We start from the raw sequence: 16,714 nt of genomic DNA, 5'->3' as shown, positions 1-16,714 counted from the left end.
TAGTGAGAGGTCAATAGTTAGAGCGATGGTGGAGTGAAGCTGACAGGGTGTGATAAATCGCCGCCCGCCTTCTGGAGATTGGAAGCGGGTTTGGTTCAATCGGTCCTGGCACGTGACAGGCTAGCCACTCATTGCCCAGACACTTCTTAGGCAGCTATTTTTATCGTGGAACGTACAAAGAAGGGAAGAGAACTTCATACAACAGTGCCCGAAGAAGTCGACGCTGCTGGAAGTAGTAGATTGACTAATCTACATAATGCATAATTGTGCAACGTTTCTGGCATTTTTCTAGGATGTAATATCTCGTAACATCGTCACTTGGTTGAAAGGAAGAAGCCCATCAAGAGGACGACGGTGAACTCTGCATACACGTGCCTCTCGATAGTATCTACAGAGCACGGAGTACGACTTCCACCATATCAGCAAGAGGCTGTGCAACATTACAACTGAGCAGACGTCTGTTTTTTGACAGCCCGCCACAGCCAAGAAAGTCAGGTTCGTCTGATCTCGGGCTGAGAAACGACGTCCTAAGATTTGCAATGCAGCCACATCAGATATCAAGGTTAACCAGGCTCCTTCCCTCCATGTCATCTCGACAGTATAGCTGCGGCGGAGCCGGAGCCAAGGAGACAACCCACATCTCCGCGAATCGCCAAGACCTATCGATTTACTCCATGCCTACTTATCTACTCCGTACTGTGCTCGGCATGCGTCAAGGATCGTTCCTATGTCGTTACATTGGTCCTATGTATACATATTACCATGTCTTCCGTGTAAAATGATCATCATGATAACTCAGACCATGAACGATGTTGTCCCGTGGATCCGGTCGGGAACAAGAATAGCTCTCATCCACTGATGACTTTCTGCAGCGATTCCAACTCAGAAAACGTACTCGCAAAAAGACGCTTGAAAGATCTCGGTCGCTGATTAGGACTCTGATTTACCGCCATTATCATAAATGGGCGAAATGAGGTGTACTGTGCACGTCGTATCCAGGAGTCACCTACGTCGTTCGCTTGTCTCCTCGGCTACAGGACAGGAGCCGAGCCACTCGATGCTTAGTTATGATCAGACAGTTATCGATCTTTTCTCTGCGTACTTCTGTGACGATTGCCCAAAGTGCTTCCAGTCCGCCATCATACCCTCTGAATCGGATACACCCAAGCTCAATCACGCACTGGTAGTCTCATCGCTAACTTGCAATGATACAGACCAATTGTTCCGATGCGAGGGAAGCTCGATCGGAGGGGATAGTCAGAGGTCCCTTAAGGCACGCAACGCATGTTCTTGCGATTCAGAAAGAAAGGGTTGGTACCGACCTAGCCGGATGGCTCCTGAAAATGGTCACATCATAATATACATAAGCTTTTGGTAGCACCGGGGACATCAGTAATGGATATGAATACAAGCAAAGTGAAGACGATAGGGGAAATGCTCTGCTAAGCAGATCTTACTCAGGCCGTTCATGGCAATCTGATTTTCAATGCAAACGCGCCAGATTCAACGGCTCATTTCTCCCCCAGCAACTCCTTCCGCATCTCTTCCCGTTGTAACCTGGCGTCCTCCTTCGCCTGACTCCGTTGACTCTCGATCTCCGCGCGCTTCTGGTCTTGCTGTTCCTGCGCAGCGAACCAAACTGTAATGCAGAAATATTAGGAAATCACCTCCTAGATGCCAACCGGTGTAGTTAAGGACGCACTCGACTTATCGGACTTGGACCATTGCTTCAACCGCGTAACATATTCATCAAACTCTCGAGCGCGGCGATCGCCTTCCTCCAAGCTCCGCTTCTGAAGATCTGGGTTGTATCGCTTGAATAATTCCTCGTCGGTAGGTCGAATGGATTGGACGAATGCTGGGCCGCCGACGCAGATCACGGTTCCACTGTCGACAGAGAGAGACACAACTGTCAGAGGCGCATAACGGGAAATCGCATAACCATGCTAAAAGAGAGTCCTTACGCGACCAGCATCTTTAGCCAGGTTCCTGTCCGAGACATAGTGGGCTATTTTCAGCAACAGCTATGACGACACTCTGCTAGGAATATGAATGCACGGGAAAAAGGCAGGTCGGGACGAAAGATGCCGATGTCGAGAGAGGTGTTTTAGTCAACGTCGTTTCCGCGACACTCTCGGATATGACGGAGCCGACTTCAAGTTTGCAGCCAGTTTAGAGGAGAGCGGCTCGATGTGTGGAGCGGTTATGACCTTCGCTTCTATCGGATAGCATCAGTAGCTCGGTAGCAGGTGGGAACATCATCGGCAATCACGACCAATCTGTGGCTTAGCTGCTGAGGCTGTGCTCAATGAGCACATGTGGCACAGTTGACGGTTCTCTCTCCGAATCGTCACCGGTCGTATTCGTTTTCCGTGTTCAGATTTGAATCCCTTTCTCCGCAGTCCACACCTCCCGCAGCGCCGATTCGCTAACAACTAACAGGGTTGGACTGTATGGAGTAGGGTGGAGTGGGTACTCACTTTCCACTCTTACATTCGGAGTATTCATCCAGCATTAGCTGATATTACCAGGAAAGCACGAAGAAACGTACCTTTCAGCAATCAATTGCGGATCAGCTTCAAGTGCTCACGTTTTGAAGCTGTTACAGAAATCCCCTGACAATGGTGCAGATGATCACTTCTGCTAAATTACAGTACTCTATACTATGCAAGGGACGTATCAATAAGCGGATCTCGATAACAATCGTTAGGCACGATCTCATAATGTCCTGCGCAGAACTATCTTGCCTGATGGCTGATGCAACTGGGACATCTCAGGAATCACCCCCTGAAGATCAACACAAGGATGACCAACTAATTGATATTCCATCAGTGTCATCATACGGAGTACGGAGGACATGAGACTTGTCTCACTACTCTTCGAGCGTCAGCCTATGACAACATCATCACATGTATTGGCAGTAGATATGGATTTTTACACTGGCAATGAGAAGATACTAAGTTAGTAGTAAGAAGATTATCAATAATAACTGTTAGATTCGCGTCCACAAGGCATCAAGAAAGTGGCCTCTGGTCCACAGAAATGTAGAATAAAGCAAGTGGGTCAAGGGATAAGGATGGATTAGAATTGTCATCACTGTTTCACACAGTGTTTAATACAGCCGACGAAAGGCTAATGACTCAAGGATATGCACTTGGTGGTATCCTCTCGTATGCATTTCGATATACCATGCAAGCGCAGCCAAGGGTGTTTAGGAAGTAAATGTTCTCCTTAATCAAATCTTGCATGTAATCTGCAGTTACGTTTTATTCTTTCAAGGGAGCCTGACGAGTTGTGTCTATAACAATAATACTGGATAATCCACTGTAGATTTTTATTACTTAGCTCTTAGGTAGAGCAATGGTTCCTTGGATTCTCTGTTCTTGGTCTACGGAGTAATAATTAAAGAGATCCAAGACTACCTGAGTATCTCCTTCTTTTTCATCCTTAATTGCTCCAAACCCCACCACTAAGAAACTAGTGAGCCGCGATTGTCAAAATAAATTGCTGCCGTCCCTCTTGTCAATCTCTCAAAACCCGAGGGTGTTTGTCCTTGGTCACACGCTCTTTTCACAGAAGGTGGTGGTTTTCACCTTAGACGCTCGTTCTCGTTCGCAATTAAATTCGCCGTTGATTTTCAGCTTCATTCCAATCCGGAGAATCAGCATTGCTGCGCGTGGATAGTCGACTGGTCAGTCCTCGCATCGTCAGTCCGATCGCAACTCAGGATCTCAGTAGTAGTCCTGTTGCGACAGATCGCCAAAAAGTGTCTATCCGCTGACAATAATGTATCTTTTCCTAATGCAGGATTTGCGCGCCCTCCACTACTTGCATGATCGGGTGGATTACATTTCTTTCATCCCCCCTTGCTGAAACCTTGTGTGCTTGTAACTCGGTATCTCCGCATCTTTTCTGCCCGCCGTTCAAGGCCGCTTTCGGTCATTCTCAGGTCCGCACCACACCCCTCCTCCTAATCTCCGTTTGGCTCTTAGTTCGCGCTGGACTGACGGTGTTATGGATGCTATAAAGTCTTCGCCAAAAAGCGTTCTTGCGGGGCCGCCGTGAATTTGTCATCATTTACTTCCTTGAGACCACGAAAGATCAAGCCTGGCGCCGACCCATCAATTCACGACGACTACCGAACCATCCGTTAATCGATAAGAGCTCTCACCGATAATGGCATACCCCCCGCCTCAGTCGCAGAGGCCTCCTCCGGTCAGAAACTATGGCCCTCGCCCTACACCACGAGGACCCCCGGCGCCAAGTCAGATGCAAGACGGGTCTTATGACCAAGGATACAGTGACTACAACTATGGGTCTCGTGGTGACCGAAGTTACGACAACGCCGGGTACGGTTACCCTGACGATCGAGCTGTTCCAAGATCTCATGGGGCCCCGCGCGGCCCTCCGCGACCCCCTCGTGGAGGTTATGGTTCTCCTGCAGAGCAGCCTCATGATCGAAGCTATGCCTATAATGGACGACCACCACCCGGCCCCGACAGTCGTCGCGGCTACGGAGACAGGAGACGACCTCCAAGGCAGGACCAGACGAGACCGTGTAAGTGAAAGCGATATATGCACAACCGACTTCCCTGAGCAAGTATTGATGGAAAGGCTTAGCTGGACGTCCGCCCGCACCGGAGCAGGAGAGAATGGCATGGGATAACCCGTTCCCCACGTTTCCAGCGCAAGAGGCGCGCGGCGCCCCCGGCACCAGAGGTATCGAGAACGGTATGGCGGCAATGAAGCTCAATGGCCAGATGCCACCCGGCAGCGCTCCCGATCGCCCGCACACTTCGCACGGAAGACGCGATGTCCCTCGGCAAGCCGGTTCTACATCGCCTGGTCGAGGGAGGGGGGGCTATCCTGGTGGTCCTATGAGGTCGGCCAGTGCAGGACGCTCTGGCCGGCGACCTTCGGATGCCTATGAGCGGTCCTACACTTCCGCCAGTGAGCCGCCACCGGTGCCTTACATTAACAGAAGTGCTACGATGCCCGTTCATTCGGCATCGCCCACGTCCTCTGTTGCCCAACCCACATATCCTGGGCAGCCCACCTACCAGGACCCTAACTCATCGAATGATTACAGTGATACCGATGAACTACTGAGCTATTACAGAACCGCTCATGCCGATGAGTCCGACATGCCTAATTTTGATGCTATCCCTGACGGCGGCAAGGTCATCGACGAGAATCTACCAGGGCTAGAACAGCCGAAGCCGAAAGCGAGAGCACCTGCTGACCCTGCCGCCTCCTCCCAAGGCCAGTATGCAGCATTCAACACGCAGTACGGTACTACCGATCAGTACCCTCAGTCGCAACACAATATTGCTGGGGTCGGTACACCGAACCACTTTGATAGTGCAGGGTTCCAATTCGACCTACCCGGTAACCCACCATCAGCTTCCCCTGTCCGAACTCAAGGCAGTATGGACCATGGCTACAATGGGCAACCGGATGCTTACGAGGATCCGATGAATAATCAATATATGCAACAACAGGGCAGTGGAGGGCCTGCCGTTCCTGCCTATGGAAACGGACCTCCTCGACCCTACAGGGTCAATCAGCCTGGATTTACAAATGAGCAATCACAGATGGTCAATGAGATGAACGAGTTCGATTCGCAACAGAATCCGGACGCCCTGCCTCATCACCCTGCGCCTTTCCGACCAGGGCACGACCAGGGGAGCAAGCCACCTCCTGTGCGGCAGTACGACAATAGTAACACAACGGGATCTCCAACCTCCATGGTCCCGCAGACCCAGCCTATCGCTCAGCCGGACCCCGCGCCTACGCCTGTCACTCACCAAGAGCTTGAGCGCTTGCAGCAAGTGGTACGGAGCAAAGCTGCTGACCCGAAAACTCAACTTCTATTGGCACAGAAACTGGTTGAGGCCTCGACGGTCCTTGTCGAAAATAGCAGGATGGATCCAAAAACCAAAGCTAGGGCTAGAGAAAAATACATCATGGATGCGCACAAGATCGTCAAAAAGTTGGTATCCAGTGGTTATGCAGATGCTCAGTTCTACCTCGCGGATTGTTACGGCCAGGGTTTATTGGGCTTGCCGGTAGACCCGAAGGAAGCTTTCAACCTCTATCATTCCGCAGCAAAGCAAGGGCACGCGCAATCCGCTTATCGGGTTGCCGTGTGCTGCGAGATTGGCCAAGAAGAAGGCGGTGGAACGAAGCGAGATCCGTTCAAGGCAGTGCAATGGTACAAACGCGCTGCTTCCTTGGGAGATACTCCTGCTATGTACAAGATGGGAATGATTCTCGTCAAGGGCCTCCTAGGCCAAGCCAAAAATCCTCGCGAGGGTGTTTCATGGCTCAAACGCGCGGCCGAGCGTGCTGACCCAGAAAACCCCCATGCTCTCCATGAGCTTGCGCTTATGTATGCAAACGCAACTGACAATGACGTCGTCATTCGTGACGAAGCGTATGCCAGCCAACTGTTCCATCAGGCTGCGGAGCTGGGTTACAAGTTCTCTCAATTCCGACTTGGTGCTGCCTATGAATACGGCCTGATGGGTTGTCCGGTGGATCCCCGACAGAGTATATTCTGGTACACGCACGCTGCAGCACAAGGGGAGCACCAGAGTGAGCTTGCCCTGAGCGGGTGGTATCTGACAGGCTCTGAAGGCATTCTTCAGCAAAGCGACACTGAGGCCTACCTTTGGGCGCGCAAAGCAGCCACCGCAGGTCTTGCCAAGGCAGAATATGCGATGGGTTATTTCACCGAAGTTGGCATTGGAGTCGCCGCCAATCTGGATGATGCCAAAAGATGGTATTGGCGAGCAGCTGGTGAGTTCTTTCCCGTCTTCTGTCTGCGGGCTCTGTGTATCAAGCTAATGTGTTTACTTCAACCCATCAGCCCAAGGTTTTCCCAAGGCTCGGGAGCGTCTCGAGGAAATCAAGAAAGGCGGGGCTCGCATGCAAAAGACCCGTCTCTCTCGCTCCGCTGTCAATCGGCAACAGAGCGAGGGCGATTGCGTCCTCATGTGAACTCGGATTCATGCGTCATGTATTTCACGAAGTTGGCTTCCTCATGCACCTGGGCTTTTCCTTGTTTTTAATCATATGGCGTTGCTCTCTTTCGTCGGTTAGATTGCTTGTTTTGCCTGCATATGACGCATATACCCCTAATGACATTACCAACTCCGCATATTGACCCAATGTATAATGTTGAAAAGGTGCCATTTTGGAGACGAATGCTCCGCTTGTACATTTGCTCTTCTGTCTCCCTTTTTTTTTTATTGTGATCTACCGAAGGCATGATGGCCATGTTCCATCCTCACCTCATGTTCTGCTCTGTCCTCTTGGTACCGCGTAAATGAAAAGAGTCAAGAACCGCGACAATCTGATATGTCGCGTAAGGCTGATCATAACGCCATGATGGACCGGTCCGATGCACCCGGCCAGATCCATTTATCCGGCAGTGACTGAGTCACTGTATGGAGAGCTTGCAGATTCGAATATGTCCTCCACTGACATCTGAGACACCACAGCATCCAGATATCCCATCTGACAGTGCGTAAGTTCTATAGATATCGCACACCATAGTAGGGCCGACATTGTCATGGTTCGACATGAAAAGCACAGAGCGGGCTGATTCCGCACTTTTGCTTACAGCGGAACGGATGGGACTATTAGCTTAGTATTGATTACAATTGCCTCGAGACAAAGTCGAAGACGCAATCTCTTCATGACAAATCTATGTTTAGTTAGTTATTCTCAAATATTCAGCCCTCTGACTTGCCAGCATCTCGTCCAGAGCTTTGTGTGCTATTGTATATATTGTCGTCCACGCAACCCTGGCTGACAGCATTCCCGTCCGCTTTATCCGATAGAGCTACGGTCACGGATATATGTCTTCATCTGCCGATACTCCCCCACCCAGCACAAGCGACCAACACAGCAGTAAGAAACTCGTGATTCTTTCAATTGTCTCTCTGTTCGTGGCGGTACTACTCGCTGCGTTCGGCTACGGGTTCAGCGCGGAAAATACCAATATCAATACCACCGCCAAGGTGTTCGGGTTTAGACGATTCTTCAGAACGCAGTCGGCGACTGCTGCTGCTGTGGTGAAGAAAGACATCTCGACAAGCTCTGCTATTCCGAAGTCAGACAACACGATGCGAACTCCGGTTTACTTCTTGAGTCATGGGGGTGTGAGTCTTCCTCCTTTGTTGCGCGGAGGTCGAGGAATGGTGCGATTGACTGGGTGCTACAGCCGAATATCATGTATGACCGAGACCACCCGGCATACCGTAAATTAGGTGAGATCGGGCGCGAGATCACCACCAAAGTCAAGCCGCGGGCTGTTGTGGTCTTCTCTGCGCATTGGCAGGCTGGTCGCAACACGATCCAGGTGAATACGGCTGAGATGACGGATCTTATATACGAGTACGTGAAATCGTGACAGCGTGCTTGGTTATGCTTGCTGAGTTGGCTGTGTAGTTTCTACGGCTTCCCGAGCCACTATTACAAGGAGAAATTTCCTAATGTCGGGAGCAAGGAAGTTGCGAACAAGGTGCTTGATGCGTTGACCGAGGCGGGCATCAAAGCAGAGGGAGTCAAGAGAGGTTTAGATCATGGTGTCTGGGCCAGCTTCAAGTGCGGTAAGTGGCTCGAGGTGTCCGTTGCGTGAATTGGTGGGGCAATAGTAATGCATGGAATGCAGCGTTTGACCCCGACTCCAACCCCTTGAACGTCCCGATCGTGCAGGTGTCATTGTTCAACACCGAGGATGCTGCTCAGCACTACCAACTCGGACAAGCGGTGTCCAAGCTCCGCGATGAGAATATCCTGATCATTGTATCGGGAATGGCAGTCCACAACCTGCGCGACCTGCAGCTCACTTGGGGCAACCCCAAGCCAATGCCGTACACTGCTAGCTTTGACGAGGCTCTGAAGGACGCTGTCACGAAGCCGCCTGCGGAAAGAGAGCAGGCCATGATAGACCTCCTGAAGCGACCCGATGCCCGTCAAGCACATCCATCCTTTGATCATCTGCTGCCCATTTATATCGGAGCTGGTGCTGCGGGAGACGATCTTGGAAAGAGACTCTGGACGCAGAAAGAGGGAAGTATGAGCTGGGCGCAGTATAGATTTGGTGACGTAGGCGATAATAGCGCGCTGTAGTAAGCATAAATGAAAATGGATAGAAATTCCCATCGCACTTGCGTCCTGAACGTGGTCGAAGCATTTTGGATTCATCTAAGATACAGTACTGGACAGCTGGAAGAAAACGGTGCATGAACATATAAGACGGCGTGACAATTGCACTACGAGGACTCCTTGACCAGCTGGGAGACTTTCTCTTCAATTTGCTGATCCGAAAGGCCTGAATGCATCCACAGATGTCAGTTGAAGCACTTGTACACTAGGTCATAACCGAGACGTACCGGACAGCGATTCCTGCTTCTCCTTTCCAAATCCTGTTCGTAATAGCTGTGTTAGCACCAATTGCTCTTCCATTGACTTCTTTCACTGTGACTATCTGCCGTACCGTATCGAGCATATACTCTGGGCAAAGTGCCTGCTGCCTCCCGGATCAGAATGGGAGTCTCGGGGTTGTGCTTCTTCATAGTGGGGTACGCGCGCTGCAGGAAGGACCTATGATTCGGGAAGTCATGAAGTCAGTAATCGAGTTCAGAATCAGCACCGCAATTGCCAGAGTTTTACCGTGTAGCAGCGCTCTGCTGCGAAGTCTGGCAGAAAAGGAAGCGGAGCTCCTTCAGTCCTTTAGAGAAGGCGTATTTGGACGACATTATGTAAGAGAGTGAACAAGAGACAAAGATGTATGCGGTCGAAAGGAACTATCCCCCCGTAAGCGAGAGCAATGGGTATCAATTGGGATATTGAGCGCGAGAGAACCGACGAGGGGTGCAGTTTGATGATGATTCCGTCGGAGTTCGCATATAGACCGATATGGTCAAGCGTATTGTCACTGCTTACCTCAGCCGGAGAACGAGCCGCATTCCCAACAGGGCCGCCGAGGTCGGGCAATACCCATATTGAGATATCTGATACTCATACCTTCTACGGGAACACCCTCGCGTGCTTCGTTGCTTATTCTTACTTAGCTATTTCCACTCATACTCTGTGGGGTTCTTGATAGTACTTTGCGCTTCAGTCTGTGCAAAGACCCCGTCACTCTCCACTCAATCCCGACTACCGGTCCTTCCTCGATCAGGACCCTTCAAACCTAGTCATCAATTCCGCCGTGACAACGCATAAAAATGTCTTCTTCGCGTATCGGTCTGCGCTTCTTCCAGAACACCCGGGCTGCTTTCCGTAATGCCTATGGTCCCTTCCGTCGGCCTGGTGCCCAGGGACGCCGTTTCCAGACCTCTGATGCCGGTGCGGCATCCGCCCAACAACAGAGCACATTCCAGCGTCTATGGAACAGCCCTGTCGGCATCAAGACCGTTCACTTCTGGTAAGTTCGGACATATGGTGGAGCAATCAATTGGTGATATTCGCTTTTTGTTGATCAACATGCTGACAATGGATGATTTAAATCGGGTAGGGCGCCTGTCATGAAGGTATAGATCCGTGACACTATCTCTTTCCACAGCCGTCATCACCACCCTTACTCCGCATTGAGATATCTAGTAGCTTGGAGATTGTCGAATACTGGGTTGAGAACGTATCGCTGACACTATTTTCGTCGAAAACAGTGGGCTTTGGTCATTGCGGGTATCTCCGATTTTGGTCGTCCCGCTGAGAAGCTCTCCCTTACTCAGAACGCTGCCCTGATGGCCACTGGTGCTATCTGGACTCGCTGGTGCTTTATCATCAAGCCCCGCAACATTCTGTATGTTTTGTTCATTGTTACAGATATCCCTGGACTTGAACGTACTAACTGTCAGTCAGGCTTGCTGCTGTTAACTTCTTCCTCGGATGTGTCGGTGTCGTCCAGGTTACCCGGATCTTCATGTACCGCCGCAGCTTGGAAGGAGGATCGACGAAGGAGGCCTTGAAGGATATTGAGCACGAGGTGGTTGACTCGGCGAAGGCCGCCGTTGGTAAGGCTGAGGCGGCTGTCAAGAAGTCTACGTAATGGACTTCCTGTTAAATTGGGGGATGCTCGCATGCAATCACAGACTACAAGGACGACTACGAGAGATATCCCTTTTTACTACAAGCAAAAGTCGCACACTACTGTATATACTCACCCTTGAATATGAGATGAATTGGTTAATAGAAGATGCGCCTTATCTTGCGCATTGAAGAATCACTTGTGTAGGTTTGATAGAACTAGGAGTCTTCGGTCATTGCATGCCATGCTTATACGTTTACCAAAAATGACAGTCATCGCTGTATTCAGGCCATGAATCTTCGATTTGTTTGGAGTCAGGCTCAGAGCCTTATCAGCGGAAAATTTGGACTGAAAAGCCTGATGTCTGTGACATTGTGTTTCCGCCATTCACAGTCAGTCTAGATCGGCCTTGCCTGTATGATTTTGACCTTCTTCTAAGAGTTAGCTTGATTTCATGAAGCAAATTACCTGGTAAGAAGACGCAGACGGGTGGCGTTGTCGCAATTTTGTGTATCTTCCTATACAAATTTTGCTGAGCGCAGTTCTTCCAAGAAATAGCACGAGTGGCCAAGTGGCTAAGGCGTCGCACTTGTATCTACCCTATCGGGTTAAGATCGCTATGCGAAGATCGGGGGTTCAATTCCCCTCTTGTGCATTTCTTTTTCCAACTCAACCATCTTTTTTTGCGGATCTGCCTCTTCATCAATCTCAAATCATTTTTAATATGTTTTGGACTTTCATCGTCTGAGTCTGTTGAGAAATCTCTTTAATTGTTTATTTCTTTTTCTTTTCTGCGGTATTGGTTATAGTTGAGTCGGGGGATTCCATCTATATATTTGTGAACTTCCGAACACTTATGCTGACCTTGGACTGTCATTGTCATTGGATCATGCAGACGGGCTTCACTGAATGACTGGCCTCTACGATGTTGCATCTCTTATTTGTTCGGACGATTAATCCTAGCAAAGCTGATTGGAAATCTGGCCACAGGCCGTGCAAATTCGAATCTTGCTGATCGATGCAAAGCTATTAATACCTGGACAGTTTCTGATCAAACAGGACCTCCTCTCCGAGTCACAGCGCCTCTCTCCACGGATGGAAAGCTCTATGGAGACTGTATTATTTTGGGTATGTTTAGCAGCAAGATACAGCTCCATGTTCGATGAAATCTATTGGACATACATCGACCACCGGTATTATGGAACATTTACTTCTCTTGGGGACCGTATACAGCTTTTGGACCTCGAACAGCAGCACGAGATGAACGAGCTCGTGAAGATCAAGATGGACCGATGCAATGAGGATAAGGAGAGCTTCGATGATCACTATCCAATTGATAAACTACTCGAATTATGATTGGTATTTGTATAGCAACTGAAAGATATCCAGATATGCTCAACAAACAGTTGAAGCTTATTGAAGTCTGAGTGGGAGCTTCTTCTGTTCAGCCAACTGGTTAATCGGTAACCAATGTGCAAGTGTATAGCAGCGGGCTTAGCCCTACCAAGAGACCTAGCATTGCTTGTTCTCTTAGCTATGGATCTAATAGGCTTGGTTTGACAGCCTGATGATGACGGCAACATGAAGGCCTTATGTACTTAGAAGGAAATCTTCCTGATGTTATCCGTGACTTCGAGCAACAATGGTCCTAGCACGTGTGAAAGAGTTGCAGGATAGGTGCTGGGCAGTTAATTCCGTTGCCCCTGGTGCCTACGCGTACTGCGAAAGGATTTAGCCTCAATCCTTTGAGCGCCATCACTAGAATTGAATTTTGTCAATTTAATTGCAGTGAGCACGAAGGCCAAATTGTCTGATCCTGTTTCCGACTGGCTTGACGAAATACGCTTGTCTATTTCTGAGATGATGTATTGCAGAGAGCATGGCGAATGAGAACATGGAACTAATCAGCTTGCTTACGTAGAGACAAGCTCGCAGTCAATTGCAATCCATCTCAACCATCAACCATCAACCATCAACTATCAACGAATAATATAGCCGGAGGTTCAGCGGACATTTGAGAGCTTCAAGTTACGAAGGACCACATAGTTTTTCCTTCCAATCGGAAGAATCTCTCTTCACCCCAAAGTTATCCCTCCTATCAGAACTTCTAGACGTGTGTTCTAACCAATGTTGAGTATTGATATGGAAAGCCAAGCGGGCTAAGATGATTAGTATTTTGCAATTCAACTATTTTTTCTGGGGTTGTCGACCTGAGACTCCTGCAGAAGCATCATCTTTGAGCTTCCCCATCCCCACAATTGCTCCGCCGGGGTGCTCCCCGGGTAATGGCAATTTCCACACCCCCAACTCCACAAAATGTCAATACTAGTGCATGCTGGGGATATGCACTTTGGATTAATTTAGATTGAAGATGAATCCAACTTAAATATAAATGTCATCCCTGTGACCCGCAGTCTTCTCTCGTCCAGTGGTTCTTCTCAAGCAAATGGCCACCTTTCTTGAGATTACATACTAGTCAATCGCCATGAAGTTCTCGTATAGCTTTGTCCAGGCCGTGAGCTTATTGCTCTCCCTGAGCCCTTCTGCTGAAGGCTTTACTCGCTCGAGGAACGATGCGTGCAAGCCCAATCACCCATTCCGGCCTCTACCTCCCAGTCAGCCGCGAACAAAGACATGCCATGTTGTTAGCAACGGCCATGGTAAGGACGACTCCAAGAACATCATGCAAGCATTGCATAAATGCAACAATGGCGGCAAGGTTGTCTTCGATGCCGGCAAGGTATACACCGTTGGTACTGCCTTGGACATGACGTTCCTTAAGCACATTGACCTGGGTAAGGATCCGTACTATCGTTTTCGAATTGACCATTGCTTATGTTGAATAAAACAGAGGTTCTGGGAAAGATTCAGTTCACCAATGACACCGACTACTGGCAAGCCCACTCCTTCAAGCACGGCTTCCAGAATGCCACGACCTTCTTCCAGCTGGGTGGTGAGGACGTGAACGTCTATGGTGGCGGTACCTTTGACGGCAACGGACAGGTCTGGTACGATCTCTATGCAAAGGATGCGCTCATCTTGCGTCCTATCCTGTTCGGAGTCATCGGCCTGAAGGGAGGAACAATCGGGCCTCTGAAGCTCCGCTACTCGCCTCAGTGGTACCAGCTTGTCGCCAACTCTTCAAATGTGATCTTCGACGGCATCGATATCTCCGGATACAGCAGCAGCAAGAACGAGGCTAAGAACACTGACGGATGGTGAGACTCAATTGCTCTGGACCCCTATCTCTATTCTGACCATCTCCACAGGGATACCTACCGCTCTGATAACATTGTCATTCAAAACTCCGTGATCAACAACGGCGATGGTATATCTGCTATACCCAGCTTCAAGAAAACAAACTGATACAGCATACAGACTGCGTGTCCTTCAAGCCCAACAGTACCAACATTCTCGTCCAGAACCTTCACTGCAATGGCTCTCACGGCATCTCCGTCGGCTCCCTTGGTCAGTACAAGGGCGAGGTTGACATTGTGCAGAATGTCCTCGTCTACAACATCTCCATGTACAATGCATCGGTAGGAATTATACACCACCTCTGAAATCCCTCAATAGCTGACGGTCTTTAGGATGGTGCTCGTATCAAGGTCTGGCCCGGCGTCTCATCCGCCATGTCTGAGGACCTGCAGGGCGGCGGTGGCCTGGGATCGGTGAAGAACATCACCTACAACCAGATGTACATTGAGAACGTCGACTGGGCTATCGAGGTGACCCAGTGCTACGGGCAGAAGAACCTGACTCTGTGCAACGAGTACCCTGTACGTCCCTTCTTTCTTCTTTATAATCGTGTTGAACTGACGAATCTACAGAGCAACCTCACAATCTCAGACGTCCACTTCAAGAACTTCCGAGGAACAACATCCGGCAAGCGCGACCCCGACGTCGGCACAATCGTTTGCTCCAGCCCGAATGTAAGTGCGCCACTATGTTCCGAAAGTATCTGGTCTAATGATTTCAGGTTTGCTCCGACATCCACGCCGAGAACATCAACGTCAAGAGTCCTAAGGGAACGGACGAATTTGTTTGCACCAATGTAAGTTTTGCACGTAGCCAGGGTACGGGACATGCTAACCGCGTTTACTAGGTTGACAAGAGCCTTCTGGACGTCAACTGCGCATAGACGCTCCGCTGGGACGGAATGTACTTATCTGCTTTAGACAGAGATAGTGTTTGATAATAGGACTATTGTTATTACCAATCTACATGACGTAAAGAGGCTGCCTGTTCGTTTCGTTTGAAACATGACCCCATCATACAGATACCGAAAGCAAGAAGCTCAGTCAGCTATTAGCAATAAGCAATCGGGAAAACCCCATCCCCCGCAAGGTGGAGCACCAGTATATGCGGGGTACGGCACAATTCCGCTGTAGCCTGCAGCCTGTACAAACTACAATGACCTCGAAGAGAATTACAGAGCTTGTAAGGTGTACAGAGTATTGGCATAGTATATCAACCAGGCCGTAGAAAGAAGAAGTGCTTCGGAGGAAACAACACCTCAACCATGGCCTCGCAAAGAAACATAAGCATCATCGTAACCGGTCCGACTCCATCCAATCATACCCACAACCTCTAAGGATACAGATCTAACACTGTAGTCTAAATAGGCGGCGCCTCAGGCATCGGCCTAGGCATCACCCGCTACTTCGCCCCCAAAGCAAACACCCACATCACCATCCTCGACATATCCGACGGCACTGCCATCCTCAACCAGCTACGCGCCGAGTACCCCTCCGCCAGCCTATCCTTCTCGCAATGCGACGTCTCCTCGTGGGAAAGCCAAGCCGCCGCGTTCGAGAAGGTAGTCGCCAAACAAGGACACATCGATATCGTCTTCGCGAATGCCGGTATCACGCAGAAGGGAGACTTGCTGGCCGACATCCACGACGTCAAGCCTTCGAAACCGGAGCTGAGGACATTGGATGTAAATCTTGTGGGGGTGATATATAGTACTTCCGCCTCTCCCCTCCCCTGTTCACTTTTCAATAAGGACTAATGAGGTGTATAGCGGTTAAGCTAGCAACACACTACATGGTGAAAAACGCACCAAGAGAATCAGAGACAGGCCTCTCCAAGGGGAGTATCATCTGCACGGCGTCGAACGCAGGGATCTACCCGTTCCCGATTGCGCCGCTGTACGCAGCCACGAAGAGCGGTGTGATTGGGTTGGTGCGCTCGCTTGCGCGGTCCCTGGAGCGGGAGCAAATCCAGATTAATGCGCTGGCGCCGGCTGTTATTGGTTAGTTTGCTTGATTTCTTGAGAGGTTCAGAAGGACTTAGTGAGGGGTGCGAGCCGAGCTGACTGAAGTAGAGACGAATATTGCGCCGGATTCTGCGCTGTTCAGGTCTATGATTCTTACGCCCATGTCGACTGCTGCGAGGGGGGTTGCGCAGCTTGTTGAGGACGCTTCGTTGACGGGGAAAGTGCTTGAATTGCATGGGGAGGAGGTGACGTTTGCGGAGCCGCCGGCGTATGTCGATCAAGATACAGGAACGAATATTGAGATGTTTTGGAAGCTGGGGTATGCGTAGTAGATTGTATGTGGAGAAGGATGACGGAGTCGTGAAGAAGAGGTTGTAGCTATTTGCTAGACCTGTAGGTTGCTTTCCAATGGGTGGATTTAACGCCCGCTGACATTATTATACATCAAT

General features: G+C 49.9%; 7 protein-coding genes and 1 non-coding gene across 8 annotated transcripts; 6 read left to right on the top strand and 2 right to left on the bottom strand.

Moving 5' to 3' along the window:
- Window positions 1–1,511: 1,511 nt before the first annotated feature.
- Window positions 1,512–2,002, bottom strand: ALT_1082 (assembly factor cbp4; the record flags this gene model as incomplete). Its single annotated transcript, XM_033562176.2, has 3 exons — window positions 1,512–1,639; window positions 1,703–1,887; window positions 1,965–2,002. The coding sequence occupies 3 exons, from the start codon at window positions 2,000–2,002 to the stop codon at window positions 1,512–1,514; spliced, it is 351 nt and encodes a 116-aa protein (XP_033418067.2).
- A 2,223-nt stretch (window positions 2,003–4,225) lies between these two features.
- Window positions 4,226–7,002, top strand: ALT_1081 (SEL1-like repeat protein; the record flags this gene model as incomplete). Its single annotated transcript, XM_089599093.1, has 3 exons — window positions 4,226–4,558; window positions 4,647–6,801; window positions 6,872–7,002. 3 exons carry the CDS (start codon window positions 4,226–4,228, stop codon window positions 7,000–7,002), a joined length of 2,619 nt encoding a protein of 872 aa, XP_089456757.1.
- Window positions 7,003–7,865: 863 nt separating this feature from the next.
- Window positions 7,866–9,141, top strand: ALT_1080 (DODA-type extradiol aromatic ring-opening family dioxygenase; the record flags this gene model as incomplete). The annotated part of the gene is made up of 4 exons (XM_089599092.1): window positions 7,866–8,168; window positions 8,231–8,403; window positions 8,458–8,618; window positions 8,681–9,141. The coding sequence occupies 4 exons, from the start codon at window positions 7,866–7,868 to the stop codon at window positions 9,139–9,141; spliced, it is 1,098 nt and encodes a 365-aa protein (XP_089456756.1).
- Window positions 9,142–9,284: 143 nt separating this feature from the next.
- On the bottom strand, window positions 9,285–9,770 carry ALT_1079 (L51/S25/CI-B8 domain-containing protein; the record flags this gene model as incomplete). The annotated part of the gene is made up of 4 exons (XM_033564067.1): window positions 9,285–9,343; window positions 9,405–9,437; window positions 9,509–9,615; window positions 9,685–9,770. The coding sequence occupies 4 exons, from the start codon at window positions 9,768–9,770 to the stop codon at window positions 9,285–9,287; spliced, it is 285 nt and encodes a 94-aa protein (XP_033419958.1).
- Window positions 9,771–10,241: 471 nt separating this feature from the next.
- Window positions 10,242–11,065, top strand: ALT_1078 (mitochondrial pyruvate carrier family protein; the record flags this gene model as incomplete). The annotated part of the gene is made up of 4 exons (XM_033564066.1): window positions 10,242–10,441; window positions 10,532–10,547; window positions 10,683–10,819; window positions 10,879–11,065. The coding sequence occupies 4 exons, from the start codon at window positions 10,242–10,244 to the stop codon at window positions 11,063–11,065; spliced, it is 540 nt and encodes a 179-aa protein (XP_033419957.1).
- Window positions 11,066–11,601: 536 nt separating this feature from the next.
- Window positions 11,602–11,699, top strand: ALT_t015. Its single transcript has 2 exons — window positions 11,602–11,638; window positions 11,664–11,699. It is a non-coding gene; the product is annotated as a tRNA-Thr (tRNA).
- A 1,830-nt stretch (window positions 11,700–13,529) lies between these two features.
- Window positions 13,530–15,185, top strand: ALT_1077 (putative extracellular exo-polygalacturonase; the record flags this gene model as incomplete). Its single annotated transcript, XM_033564065.2, has 8 exons — window positions 13,530–13,839; window positions 13,896–14,262; window positions 14,314–14,372; window positions 14,423–14,583; window positions 14,635–14,823; window positions 14,875–14,976; window positions 15,024–15,098; window positions 15,150–15,185. The coding sequence occupies 8 exons, from the start codon at window positions 13,530–13,532 to the stop codon at window positions 15,183–15,185; spliced, it is 1,299 nt and encodes a 432-aa protein (XP_033419956.1).
- A 381-nt stretch (window positions 15,186–15,566) lies between these two features.
- Window positions 15,567–16,594, top strand: ALT_1076 (putative short chain dehydrogenase/reductase; the record flags this gene model as incomplete). Its single annotated transcript, XM_033564064.2, has 4 exons — window positions 15,567–15,603; window positions 15,670–16,011; window positions 16,071–16,301; window positions 16,374–16,594. 4 exons carry the CDS (start codon window positions 15,567–15,569, stop codon window positions 16,592–16,594), a joined length of 831 nt encoding a protein of 276 aa, XP_033419955.2.
- Between the last annotated feature and the right edge of the window lie 120 nt (window positions 16,595–16,714).

This window comes from Aspergillus lentulus (genome assembly GCF_001445615.1).
Source record: "Aspergillus lentulus DNA, contig: Alt01, strain: IFM 54703, whole genome shotgun sequence".
NCBI classification, from domain to species: Eukaryota; Fungi; Ascomycota; class Eurotiomycetes; order Eurotiales; family Aspergillaceae; genus Aspergillus; species Aspergillus lentulus.
Note: the sequence above shows the minus strand (reverse complement) of the source record. Positions and strands in the feature narration are given on the sequence as shown.